This window comes from Prinia subflava, chromosome 3, assembly GCF_021018805.1.
Source record: "Prinia subflava isolate CZ2003 ecotype Zambia chromosome 3, Cam_Psub_1.2, whole genome shotgun sequence".
Taxonomy (NCBI): Eukaryota; Metazoa; Chordata; class Aves; order Passeriformes; family Cisticolidae; genus Prinia; species Prinia subflava.
The window spans coordinates 76,819,846-76,833,834 of record NC_086249.1 but is presented as its reverse complement, the minus strand read 5'-3'; the positions used below and the strand labels follow the sequence as shown (position 1 = coordinate 76,833,834).

The 13,989-nt window shown below is 42.9% G+C and overlaps 1 protein-coding gene across 1 annotated transcript in view; it reads left to right on the top strand.

The window, feature by feature from the left end:
• The window catches only part of AFF3 (ALF transcription elongation factor 3), a 263,998-nt gene that overhangs the window by 218,485 nt on the left and 31,524 nt on the right, over nucleotides 1-13,989 (top strand). Inside the window, exons 10-12 of the mRNA XM_063393447.1 lie at nucleotides 2,789-2,954; nucleotides 10,090-11,121; nucleotides 12,401-12,525. Of these exons, the coding sequence (XP_063249517.1) occupies nucleotides 2,789-2,954; nucleotides 10,090-11,121; nucleotides 12,401-12,525 (1,323 nt within the window). The remainder of the gene's footprint in view (nucleotides 1-2,788; nucleotides 2,955-10,089; nucleotides 11,122-12,400; nucleotides 12,526-13,989) is intronic.

Below are 13,989 nucleotides of genomic sequence, written 5' to 3'. Positions count from 1 at the left end.
TCTGTTAATATAAGTGAGCAACTTAAATCTAGAGTTCACTGGGCAACGTGTACAAGTGGAAAGCTTGTATTGTCCTGAAGCTGTTTACAAAATATCAATTTTCCTTCTCCAAGAAGGAAAATTTTTTACAAGCTTACCAGCTGTTTCTGTCACCTCTGAGCCTTAATGAAGTTACACAAATGGCTGCCTGAAAATCTTGTCTTTACCACACCTACATGGCTAGACAAAACCCCAGGATTTTAAAGGCACTCCTTGTAGCTGGTACATTTAATGCCTGTGTATGAAGACTGACCCTTTGCCACCCAGAAGTTGGCAGACACTTCTGTGACCACATGTGTAGCACCAAACCATCCTGACAGAGCACAAGCTTTTACTGCCACCTCTCTCTCTACCATCCAGTAGTTACAGGGATGAAAATAAAGATCAAAAATATAAATGGAGGTCAGCTCCTCCCTCTCCTGTTTATTTTACTTGCTTTAAATTAGTAAGGTGAGATCACAGGTGAGATTTTTACCACTGCTTGGCCTCACTGTGCTTTGAAGAGTGCAGAAAGCTCTCTGACAGTGTTATGATTCCCCAAGCAACCAAAAACTGTCTGGAGCAAGAAAGCCACGAGCAGCTGTGCCACTTCCTAGCAAAAGGCAGCGGGGATGCTGCAAGTAAAGGCAATGAGGTGGGAGTACTGCCTTGTGCAAGACAAATGGTCCAGAGGGAAAAGGCTGGCATATGTTAGGGGAGGCAGGGAGAGGGCCAGAAAGTGTGCAGCCATGGGGAATTGTGGAGCTGAAACCGCATCTCTGATGGCCTGGCCCCTTTTCAAAGCCTCCAGAATTGCCTGTCATATGTGACTTGTGCAAGGTGTCAGGTATCAGTTTTCCATAATGAAAAGCACCATTAGCATGTAAAGACAATTCATTAGGTGCAACATAACAGAACTGCAATTAATTATTAGCTATTATTTCTCACAAAATGCATCTCCAAGATCACATTGCATTAGTCACAATATTGGACTGATGGAGCATAAACAAGGGTTATGATAAACACCGGTGAATGGAGCTGGGAAGAGATGGTTATCAGGGTACCAGTGTGTTTCATGTGGGGTTTATTTAACAGTCTCATTAATGATCTGGAAAGGGAAGTGAATAACCATTTAATTAAGTTTGCATTTGATACTAAATTAGAAGTTGCTGCAGACACCTCTGAGGGCAGCGAAATAAATCAAAAGGAGCTAGAAGCTTGCAAAGCAAAAGAGGAAAATGAGATCTGGTATGAAGAAAAAAAGTGAGCTAATCTCTCTGGAAGCAAATAATCATGTAGCTACCAGCAGAGGAATCCTGAAGAAAGCAGTGTTGAAAGAGAGGTAGGGATGTTAATGGACTATACATTCCCTCACAGCTTGGATATATGTTTACAGAAGCAACGCATCAAGGAGCAGGAAGGTAATAGCCCTTCACTGCAGGGCTGTAGTGAGAAGCCATCTATAATGCTGCACTCTGTTTTGGGCACCCTGTTATCAGAGAGATATAGACAAATTGGAATGAGTTCAGAAAAGAGCCATAAAAATGATCCCATATCCCCAGAGATAATGACTTATGAAGAAAGATCAGAAGAAGTAAATGTTTAAGGCCTTGTCTGAAACATGACTGAAGAAGGACAGGAAAACAATCTGCAAAAATGTGAGAGCAAAAAGGGAGGAGGATAATTTATCATAGTAACGATTAGTAATACGATGAAATAATAAGTAACAACTATAAATTTTAAAAGGGCAACTTCAGGTTGAATGTAGGGAGAAATTTCTGACAGTGGAATTTGGGTTAGTTTGCAGGGAAGTTTCCCAGGGGTAAAACTAAAAGCTGCATTCAAGTCATTTAAAATCAAATTGAACAACTCACTAGAAAATGCACCCTGCTATAGGGAACAATATTGCATTGCCTAGGGAATAAGCTGGATGACTTAATATGATATTTCATACTCAAGTCTTTATGACTGTGATATTTTTAATATGCATGGTCAACTATTTCAGGAAAATACACATTTCTTCTGCTGTCAGGCCTGATAATACAAACACTTGCATGCAAACATAACTTTAAAGAAGGCAAGTAGCTCTGCTGACAGCACTGCTCTGCTGACATGCAAAAACACAGGCCTGAGCTCTTCAAGTTTTTGCAGACTGGGTCTTAGATCTTGAATTGTCAATATCAAGATGGTGTATACAGGTAATCACATCATTTATGGGTAGGTGAAGAAGTGTGCAAAATTGAAGATGGGAATTGGAAGCACCAGTGAAGATGTATTAATATTATTATTTTTATGGTTATTGCTATTACTACTTATGACTAGTAGTGTGGGGTTCAACTCCATTTCTTAATTGTTCACCTTTTTGGTCTCCTTCTTTCACCTCTGGGCTGAATGTTCATTAGACTGCATAAAACTGCTTTCTATACTGCTTTTTAACACTCAGTATTTTAATATATCCTAAAATATTTGTGGAATGGGAAAAGGGACAAGGTAAAGTGAAAATTTGACTCTCCCCCACATGAAAAAGATGGCAAAGGCTATGGATTTAAATGGATATGAAAGTAACCGCATATTTTCCCCCCAACTATAGCAATGTAATGTTGAAGTTGCTTCACTGTTCATCAGCAGCAGAGACAAGCTCACAGGCATTCAGAGAGTCTGCTCCCTAAAACAGCACGGTTCCTATATGTGGGGTTTTTATGTTTATGTTCCTGTTTTTTCTCTTCCCTCCCTGTCCCCGCACCCGCTGGGCTGTGTGTGGGGCTGGCAGCCTGGTGGTGCCGCAGTCCAATGCCCGAGCCTCGGGACTCTCCAGCAAGGGGTCGAGCAGCAGCAGCTCCAGTGAATCCGAGACCAGCTCCGAGTCCGACTCCGAGAGCGAGAGCAGCTCCAGCGAGAGTGACGGCAGCAAGCCCTCGCATTACTCCAGCCCAGAGGTAAGGGCTTCTCGCTGCGATTTGGGGTGGCACTGCATTACTACACCCACTCACACCTTTTCCCAGCCAAGCCAACGCAAGGAGGCTCTGAGGAGATACATTAAAAAAACAAAAGGAGAGAAAATCCCAAGGATCCTCCTCCTGGCATGCTGTGAAATAGTGAAATATAAGTGTCAGGGGAATCTCAGGGAATATTAGAGCATTTGAAACAAAAATGGAGAAAGGAATAACCCTATTACATTTTCCTCAAATTGGAGACGAGTGGAGCAACGTGCAAGGCTCTCAGCTTGCTTGAAGTTCTGTGCAACTCTGCCTCCATAGCAATGGCTTGCTTACTGTGATAAAGTCCTGATGTGGGCTCCCAGCACTGCAAGGCTACTAAGGGCTTCTCTTCACAGGGAAGCTATTATTAAATCAGCTTGAGGGTGAATTTTTAAAAGAAACCAGTTGTTCACTCATGCACTTTCCTTGCCTCACTCTCTAAGTGAGTTATTCTCTGCTACTGCTGCCTTTATGTGATTTCTTTCAATTCACCTCCAAAATGGACTAAACTGAATTACTCATGGTGCAAAATATGGAGCCCAAACTAGTCATCTGGAAAGCTAGCACTGAAAATTTCCACATGTACACAAGCCCTAGCCAAACTACAATTAAGCTTCCAGTGCTGTGACACCTTCTGCTTTCACCTCTGCAGAAAGCTCAACAGACACAACAAAACGGCTTTTTCTGCTCTGCTTTTCTACCAGGATTGACATTTTTACATGTTTTGGTCAATACACATATTCAGAATTAAACTATGAACTCCACAGCCACATCACACACATTAATGTATGTAAAAATATTCCAAAATCTAGCAGCAAGATTGTAAATACACATGAAATACAGTCTGTGTATTTTCCTACTCCACATAAACCATCCAATCACTAGAATCCTCCCCCCAAAACTGTCTCACCTATTCTCTCACACTGGAAAAAAAGTTATGCTGAAAAAACAGCAAACCTTTCCTCATATTTTCCTTGGTTATTTGGAGCCATGTTTCCAACTGAGCAAAATGCAGTACTCACAGAAACTCCTTAATATATTTTTCTCAGGTTCTGTCACTTTTGTTCCTTGTTTAACACTTATCTTCTGTCTTTCCTTCACTCTAATTTCAGACCCATTTCCAGTTAATTTTCCTCTCACTTTGTCCACTTCCTACATACCTCCCTATTCTTTCCAGTCTCTCTTGTTGCTCTCCCTGCAATACCCCACGTCTTATTTCCAATTCTGAGCTTTCTCATCTGACCTGTTAAGACCTTGTTCTCTGTCTACTCTTTAATTCCCTGCTGGAATTAGTGCAAAGATCTCACCCTCAGTCTCTCCTCTCCCTGTGGGATCTCAAAAGGTGGACGAAAAGGAGCAAAGAGAAGAAAGAAAGGGGAAGGAGATATGAGATGAGAGGAGAAGCACAGGAAGGGAGGAGTGGTTCCTGTCTAGGCAGATACTCCTGCTGCTTGGACCCAAGAGCAGCAATTCCTCAGCAAATGCATGAAGCTAATTAACTGAGGCAGGTCATGGATTTCATAAAGTCCAGCAGAGAACTAAGTCATGGAAACATGGAGGAAGTGCCTTCTCTTAAGCATTTCATACATATCCTCTCAAGATCTGTGGAACTACTTTTTGTACAGAGCCTGAGCTGTCAGTGATCATTGTCACAAAACACCTGCTCCACTCTAACAGCTTGCTTGTCTCTTTGCATTATATTTGTGTGGTTTGCCCTCTAGGACATGCTGTATGAGACATGCCTACACAAAAATGTAAATGACTCAGAAATGTGATGGCTGCGGTGATTTTCATAGGCAATTTTCATCCCTTGATGGGATATGGGAGCCAGCACACACAGACAGGGTATGGATGTCCCAGGGAAGTAGAATACCTGTGTTTTCCCCAAGGGTAAATGCTTTGCCAGGCCTATCACATGACTGATGGCACCAGTTCAAACATGCTCAAGTGATATTTCTGACTGAAAGTCCTTTTAGCTTTGCATAAATGCTTTAATTTACATTTATGCACCCAGTGAAGCCATCTTTCTAAAGCATATGCCAGTTTCTTACCCAGTAAATGGAAAGAAACAGGTCCTTGGAAGCTCCCTAAAGGGAGGCCATGTCCACCTAAGTTTAAGGAGTGGACTCAATTCTAGATTTAGTCTTAAAAGTAATGTAATCTATTGGATAAGACAAAAAAAAACAAAGAACAAGTTTTAAAAAAACCATAAATATCTTGGTTTTTGATTTAGCATTAACTGGTGCTTTCAGATTCAATGAACTTGAGTAGTCCAGCAAAAAGCTGGGCAGGAACTCCATATTTAAAGGTTGGGAGCAACTTAATGTAGAAATCTGCAAACCGTTATGAAGACTTCATTCTTTCCCCCACGCCCTAATCTGAAATATTATATGCATATACTCAAAGATTCTTATTTCTGGGGCAGTGTATCTTCTGCATTTGAGGTTATATAACAATTCAAGTGCTGTTTCATGCCTTCTGTAATTTTTCCTCATCTCATTTTGAGATTTTCAAGTTATCCTCAGGTGCCTAAATGCAGTTGCCTAGAGTGTAAAAGCAGCTCATTGTAAAGCATACATATAAAGTAGATTAGATGAATTGCCCCCTAAAAGTGTCTGTTTCTTTCCATTGACTATTTAGAGCCAGTAGTGACTAGCTCAGCTGTCTTTACTTTATGTCTGCAGTAAACTAAGAATAATGGCTGGGCTAGAACAGGAGACAACATTCAGACTGGTTTCAGTGATGTGGACAAATTAAGGTGCCTCAGACATTAATGGGAGTAGTTAAAGTTTTGTGGACTGCCAAACCTAAAATTATGAACAAGGAACTGAGACTTCTATCTCCTGTGTCTTTGCTGAAGTCGTGAATTCTTTGAATGACCTTAATTAATGTCATAAATGAGGAGTCTGGAAAACAATGACATCTTATGATGGTTGAAAAAATTTAGGTGTCAAGTATATAGAAAAAGATCCATTTCTAAAACTAGAAATTTGGTTTGTTCTTTGTTCCACTGAATTATCCTGAGGCCTTTACTAAAGCTGTCTTTGGTTAGGCAACCATGAATTCCTACTATGAGGGAGGACAAGAATGGGGAATGGGCAGGAAGGAAGCAGAGAAGCTATCACATGGAACAAAGGATCACTGCCCTCACAACAACTACCAGACCAGAAGAGAAGGATGCCCCTTTCTGAGCCCCACCAGCCCCATCTACCTGATGCAATGCCCTTTACAGGTTTTGCTGTTGTGACTAGTTTGCAACCATTAGTTTCTTTCTCTTTTTTAAGGAGTCACATATACAAAAGAAATGGAATTTTACCACTAGACCAACGATAGATGCTATCGGTACCTTTGCAAATAGGATTCATGGGTTTTGGCTGTCCTGTGGACTATTATTGACAAAGACTGCAAACTATACTCTCCCTTCCCTCCAGAAAACTCTTTGTACCAAGAACCATCTCTTAGAGAATATGTGTGCTGTGCCTAGCACGTGGGAATGCCCAGTTCTAATTTGTTAAAGCACTAGCAGCAGAGTTAATAGTAGCAATGAAGTAATAGTGATAATAATAATCATCACCATCTTCTTCATCATCATTGCCGTCTGTGCCTTAAACATAACAAGAAAGCACATTTGTATGAGGATTGCTCATTGTATGAGTGAAGTATTTGGTAGCAGGGCAGCACAAGCAAGTTACCACAAGAGTAAATTAGTACATGGATTTACAATAGGCAGAGTAGCTTGCAGGATGGTGGGCTAAGTCCATGCACATCTTATACGCTCTCTTATCTCTCAGCAAAAGTGGTGTTGTACTTCAAGTTTACCATATATTAGCCACACCTTAGGTCCCTCTTTGTAATAACAAGCATAGAGTGACCCCATTACACTGGCATTGTTTAACAGCCCTTTACCCTAGAAAGTCTTTCTGGATAACATTTTGACAAGTTTCTTTTTGGATGCATGCCATTCATGCCTCTGGTTGCACTTGCAGCCTTGAAGAGATCTGAGATATATATAGACATGCTGCGTGGGAGTCATCCCACTTAAATTTGCACCCTTCTCCTGTAGATACCTACATCTGCTCACCACCTCAGCCTCCCCTTTACAGTCTGTGGAGAGGAAAAGACGTTTTTAGGGCCCAGCTCATCTGGCCTGTTTCATATGTCTATTTCAAGAGGGAATTTTTCACACCCTAGAAGAGTAGTCCACTGACTGGAGAAGGAACTTGTTGACTAGCTAAGATATAGGTGTCTATGTCATACAGATGAATCCACCCACCATATTTAAAGAAATTTATCACATCCTCCTGTTTCTTCATGAAGCCTGGCACATGTGTATGTCTGTGGTACATTGATCCCTGAAAGTATCTTTGTTAAGTTTCCTGATTTGAGTTTTCATGCCAAACCTATATTTAATTGCAAGTCAGCTGATCACAGACTGTTACTCCTATTACTGGTGCCCATCTGGACAGCACTGGCTTTACCCCAGCTGAAAACTGCCCAGTTCTCTAAAAGGCCCTAGGGGCAGCATATTTTCATGACACCAAAACAAATGGGCAGAGAGCATTCTGGTATCAGAATATTCTGGATATATATTCATATTTATTTCTATCATTTCTATCCTTACGTACTGCTGAAAAACTTCCAATTCCAACAAACCAACTTTTCTTCTGTAGAATGAAAAACTAGGGATTTTCTTTTTCTCCCACAAATAATTACAATTAGGCATGTATAATGGATGGGTAAAAATTTTCAAGTGAATTTTCCCGGTCTATTTTTTACCAGTCCTGCTATCTATTCTTGGCTGTCATGATTTGTTCTCTTGCAAGGTACTTTTTTTTTTTTTTTTTTTTTTTTTTTTTTTTTTTTTAATGTGATCTCAAAGTACAGTAATTTTCAGTTACAACAATCAATTGAATAAATTACTTCCAAAAATGAACTGGCATCACTCAGGAACACTGACAGTCTCAAATATTCAAAAATGGTATCAGTGCCCAAAATTAGTGAGAAAAGTTTTAAAATTACAATTTTTTAAATTTGAATTCTTTTAATTTCCCTGATGGGCTGCAGAGATTTTACTTTTATCAGATGCATCTTAAAGGACTTTTTTAGCAGACAGATCTTAGGTGTTTTTTTCAGAAGCCACGAGGATTTGAATTTTTATTTAACTAAACCTCAAAAGTACCCCTGAAACTCCTGACAAAACCAGTAAAGCTGGTAACACTGTTGATCCTTTTTATTAAACTTTATAGTTGGCGAATAGGTTGGTAAGAATCTAGGAAAGACCTACACTGCCAGGTTATGACACTGTACCATGTAATCACTTTTTTCTGCTGGTTTACTATAATCCCTTGAAATCCGTGAGCCACTGTTTTCAAGAGTTACAAGATACATAAAGAGGCAGAATGGGATGTAACAGATGAATTGGAAGTTTTTTTGAACTTCCAAGCAGCACTCACTCTGACCTCTACTTATGGGCAGAAGTGTACTTTTCCCCATGTGCTTCTGATGTATCTCTTTTTCTGAAATACACCTGAACAGTGGAAAGACTTCCATGTATAGTGAATCTTTTATTATATAATCTAGTAAATTCAGTATGTGCACAGTGAATGGCACCAAACAAATCTATCTGTATTTTCAACAGCAATAAAAAAAATACTGTTCACTTTTAGATAAAGAGTTAAGGGTTGTAAAAATAAAGCTTCATCCAAGAGGAATATTGACCATCCATTTTCCAGATTTACAGCTCAGGAGAGAAATCCTTCATGTAAGGTGTTAGGGAGCATGCTTTAAAAAACATAAATGTAAGCCAGTCCTGCAAACTTCCCATAGGTCTGGGCTAGCTCAGTAATGAGTAAATTAGACACTTTAGCTAGAAGGAATATTTTTATCATATGAATTCCAATGTCTAATTTTTTTGCTTATTTTAGGAGCCTTTGCTCCATGTAGAGTGCATACAGTCCTCAGTGGGTGATTCTGAAGATGCCCTTGGCTGTGCAGGAAACTTGTGTTGCCCTCAGGCATCTACTTTAAATAGGAAGTAAGATACTCTTTTAAGTTGGAGACTGTGGATACTCTCTCTTGAGCAAACTTTCTTCCAGAGCACTGATGATTTTCATGTTCAACTCATGACACAGTTTTTGATTATTCATGTGCAATAGCCTAGTGAACCAAATATTGGTTCCATCTGAGGAAATTAGGAAATTTTTTGCTTTGGCTTTTGTGGGGTTAGGTTATGGCTAGCCATCTACTCCATCATCTGTTTGTTTTGGGGGGTTTTGCCTTTCCTCTTCATTTTATTACATTCAAATTATTGATTGCAAGAAGCACTAGAAAACAGTCACACACTGTTCTGAAATAACATTGTCTCAGCTGTGGTTACATTTGAAATCATGATTATCCCACTTCTTCCCTGTCCAAACACCATTATGTTTTAGATGCGCTCTTATAACTTGATAATGTTGTGACAGACATTAAAAGAAAAACTAACAGCCACACAATACTCACAAAATGAACCCTTGACAACACCACCACACAACAAATGTTTGTGGATTATAATGTCAATACCAGGCAGATTACATGAAGCGCCTGGTTAGCCTTCCAACTCCCCTCCACATGCCACTTTGTATGCTCTTTAAATGCTTTCTGTATTTACTGCAACGGCACAGGACACAACATGCACATCCCTAGCTTTCCTGATAGCTATCCTCCCCTAGCCTCAGCTGTACTCCTGCCTTGTTTTCCTCCCTTCCTATTGCCATTGCATTTTTTTCTATTTGGGAACTTGGAAGTGTTCCCCAGTAGAGCCAATGGCAGTACTGCCATTGTGAATCACCTTGGAAATGATGCATCACAGAATCCCTTCTCCTCATCTCCAACCCCATTCTGAAACCAAAACCATCCCCGCTAGCAATGCACGAGGGCTGTCCTGCCGGGCAGGGACAGTGCCAGGGCGTTGCCGTAGGTTGGGGCAGCTCTTGGAGGCACCAATCTCTGTGGTGCCCGGAAGGATGCGATATTTCCGTGTCCCTGAGGGACCCCCGGGGTGGGCGCAGCAGGATCTCGGCACTAACCTCGTTGCCCTCTGTTTCCCTTTCAGCCTGAGCCGCCCTCGTCCAACAAGTGGCAGCTGGACAAGTGGCTGAACAAAGTCACCCCTCACAAAGCACCCATCCTAACCCACCACGATGGCCCGGCGCTGGAAGCCCATCCCTACTACGGCCGCGTCAAGGTAGAGCGGCAGGAAGGACAGAAGACGCCGGCGGAGGGCCCGGCCGAGCACCGCAGCGAGGAGAGCCGCACCGCCGCCGCCGCCGCCGGGGACGGGCCGCGGCCCAGGACCGCCAACAAAGCGCCGGGCAGCAAGGGCAGCCGGCAGAAGTCACCCCTCGCTGCCGACGGCGGGCCGCCGAGGCGGGCAGCAGGGAAGAAGGCACCGCGGCGAGCCGAGAGGAACTCCGCCGGAGACGGGCCCCCCTGCCCCAGCGCGGAGGAGCCCCCCCGGAGCCACGGCTTGGCCGAGAGCGCCGCTGGCGAGGCGCCCAGGGCCCGGCCCGCCGGCGGCGGCTGCAGAGCGGGGCACCGCCGGGAGCCCCGCTCAGCTGCAGCTGGGGAGAAGCGTCGGGCCCGAGGGCCCAGCAAAACGGCGCCCAAATCCAAGGAGTTCATCGACACCGAGTCTTCATCCTCATCGTCCTCCTCCGACTCAGGCTCTGAGTCGGAGCGGGAGGAGCGCCCGCTGCCCAAGGCGCCAGCGGCAGCCGGGCCTGAGCCGCGGGGTGCCAAGGACGCGGGGACCGGCACCGCCAGCAAACCCCACGGCGGCTGCAGTGCCTTTGGCTCTATTAATGCCAGGACTAGTAGTGAAATAGCAAAGGAGCTGGAGGAACAGTTTTACACCCTGGTTCCTTTCGGTAGGAATGAGCTCCTGTCTCCTCTGAAAGACAGTGATGAGGTAAAGTCGCTGTGGGTCAACATTGACTTGGCTCTTTTGTCCAGGATTCCAGAGCGTTTGCCCGAAGAACCGCTGGCCATGAGCGCCGGAGCAAACCAGGCGGCCAGCTTCCCGCAGGGTAGTAGTGCTGAACCCCCCGCAGAGAAGGGTTTACCGAAATCTAGAAGGAAACGCAAGGTGAGCTGCTGGGGAACAGATTAAATGGGTAGGGGAGCCTCCAGCAAGCGGGAGGCCAACACCTCTTGCACCCACGTCCGGTGCTCGATGGCAGCATCTTCTCCAGGCTGGCCTTTCAGAGCTGGGATGGGTCCCTGCTTTCCACGTAGGGACTGGCCAAGCCCCAGAGGAAATGCCATCTCTGGAGGTGATGAAATTCCTGGCCTTGGGAAATCACAGCTCCTTGGAAACAGCATTGACTGCTGGCATGTGGCTTTGCGTGCTTTAGCGAAGGCACTGCCTTTATAGTAGTATAATTTTCTCTCCTGAGGCTTCTCCCAAAACCTGAGCATTTGGAAATGATGGTCAGGTCAGCAAAGGGACAACTGTCTGCTGTCTTGTCATAGTCTACACAGTATCACTCTGTGTGTGGTACAAGACGAGGCAGCATCTTTTTTCCCTTCTGACTGTCAGCAAGAGTCAAGCCCTTCAGCTCCCAGCAGGGAGCCCTGGCTTTTGTGAGGGATGCATTCGCAGAGACCTGGGACCCGACTGGTCCTGGATGCTGGCTCCCTCACACCCTGGTGGCCCCATTTTCCCTTGGGGCTACAGGTGTAGGACTAGGACCATAGTCCATTGGTGTAGGACTAGGACCATAGTCCATTAGCTGCCCCCTGCTCAGCAGCACTGTCACAGTGCACTGGCACAGCCCTCTGCTCACATCCACCCTTCTGCCCTACTCCCACTCATTTTCTGGTGCCAGGAGGGAAGCCTCTGCCACTCCATGGCCGTAGCTGTTCACCAAGCAGGCTTTCTGGTCTGTTTGTACTGATCTGACCCCAAAAGTCATTCTTGAACTGGAATCAGCATCTGCTCAATTTCTGGACGGTTCTGCTGTGCAACCAGTCATCTGTGGCCCTCTAAGCTACTGTATGTGTGCAGATGGATCTGTATATTTTTGAGGACCATTTGTCTAAAGCAGTCTTCCATATTGTTTTATCTTTCTTCATGTTTTCGTTCTTCTTTTATTAGTATCTGCAAGATGGCAACCCTGGTTCAAATGGGGAAGTGGTGGAAACCAAGTTTTATATTGTATCCCTTTCTTTACACGCTGCCTCTTTAGATTTTATTTTTTAAGACAAGGACCAATCATTTCTGATCCATGTTAGATATATACTTAAAGAAAATATCATCATTTGTAACAAAATGACAGAAAATACCAGCCCCTGACTTGCTGAAATATATTTGGATCTGTAGTAAATCCAAACCATAAAAAAATACTACTTTTCTCTTCACTTAGTGTGAAAATGAGGAAGAGTGCAGAGACATCAAGAAGACTCACTTAGAGCGAGAGAGTTCTTCACGATTAGCTGCCTCTGCCCAAGGCATCACAACAACAAATCACTGCAGTATGCATGAAAATAGGTAAGCTTTTCCCTTCTTAGTTACCACTGAATCATACAACTAGTTGCAGTTTATTGCCAGGTGTTATTTTTTCCTTTAGTAGGATTTATTTTTTAATTATCACATTTTATGTTGAAAAATTACCCACTGCATTCTCTGTTCTTCTGGTTTAATGATGAAATGAGTAGCTCCTGACACATTTACGTACTTGCATTTTTGTCCTGTTGCACAAAAAAGTCGTGAGCTTGAGTGTGAGGCTCATGGAACAAGTAATTATAGCTAGAGCATTGTGACTGTCCAGGACATATTCCCTAACACTGTGTTGTAGGCAGCGATTCACATATACAAACATCTTACTTCTTTACTTAGACTTTCTTTACTTTCTTTACTTACCAGTTTCAAGCTTTGACTGTATAAATAGAATTATGTATCAGCTCTGTGGAAAATATTGGAAAAAAAAGTGTTCATAAGAATGCCTGCATAACTCAGCTCCAGAATATATTTGAGAATCAATATTTTTGAGATTACAAATATTCCATTCTGTCTAATTCATAAGTATTCTAGGACAAGGAACTTAAGACTTTTTTAAAAGTGAGATTTTCAAAGGATATAGGGCATGAAACAAAAGATGAATATTTAGCATTTGCTGGCATGGTTTATGCACACAGAGCCCTATCAATGTCAGAGCAATCACACTTGAGTTTCTCTGGGGGCCTCCAGCAGTCAAACTTAGACATGCACATTTTCAGAGTTCAGCTGCATGCTGCTTGGTGCGTGCTGGTTATCAGTATTCTTTTTTTATTATTATTTTTCTGGTAGTATCAGGGTACTTCTTGTGATGAAACTGCTACTAAATAAGAAAATATTTGTATTTATTATAGTGGGCTTTTCTGTTGAACACATCTTTGATAAGGTTGAGCAATTCTTGTCATTAATACTGGGAAAAATCCAAAAGAAAACTGATAGTGTTTCTTTAAAAATATGCATTATATGCATTATTTCTTTGTCCTGACACGTCACATACGTCTCATAAAGTGCAAACAATGCCCAGAACAGCTCCTTTCTTGTGGGTGGTTGTTCCTTTCTTGTGGAATGCTGTTCCTGTTACCCCAGTGTCACATGTTTTATGTTGCATTAATTTTCAGAGAGTAGCATGGCTGTCATAGCTTGCTGTGTCACAGGGTTAATTCTGGTCTTCCTGGAAGCAAGGCAGCAATTCTTTTTTTCCTTGACATTATATTCAGTGCTTCCAGTAGCAACTCTGTATTAGAGAAACAAATAATTTCGGAAATGTACAGTTGCCTCCTAATTCCTACAGTTGTCTCCTGGTTTGCTTCCAAGATGTTTCTGTGGTTTGTGCCACAGTGTAGGACATGATTGCAAATGCTGATATTCCCACAGCTGAGGAAGGGCTACTGAGGCTGCAGCTAAACCAGCAGTGCAGATATCAGGACCTCCTGGTCCTCTTGCAACCAGCATCTGCTC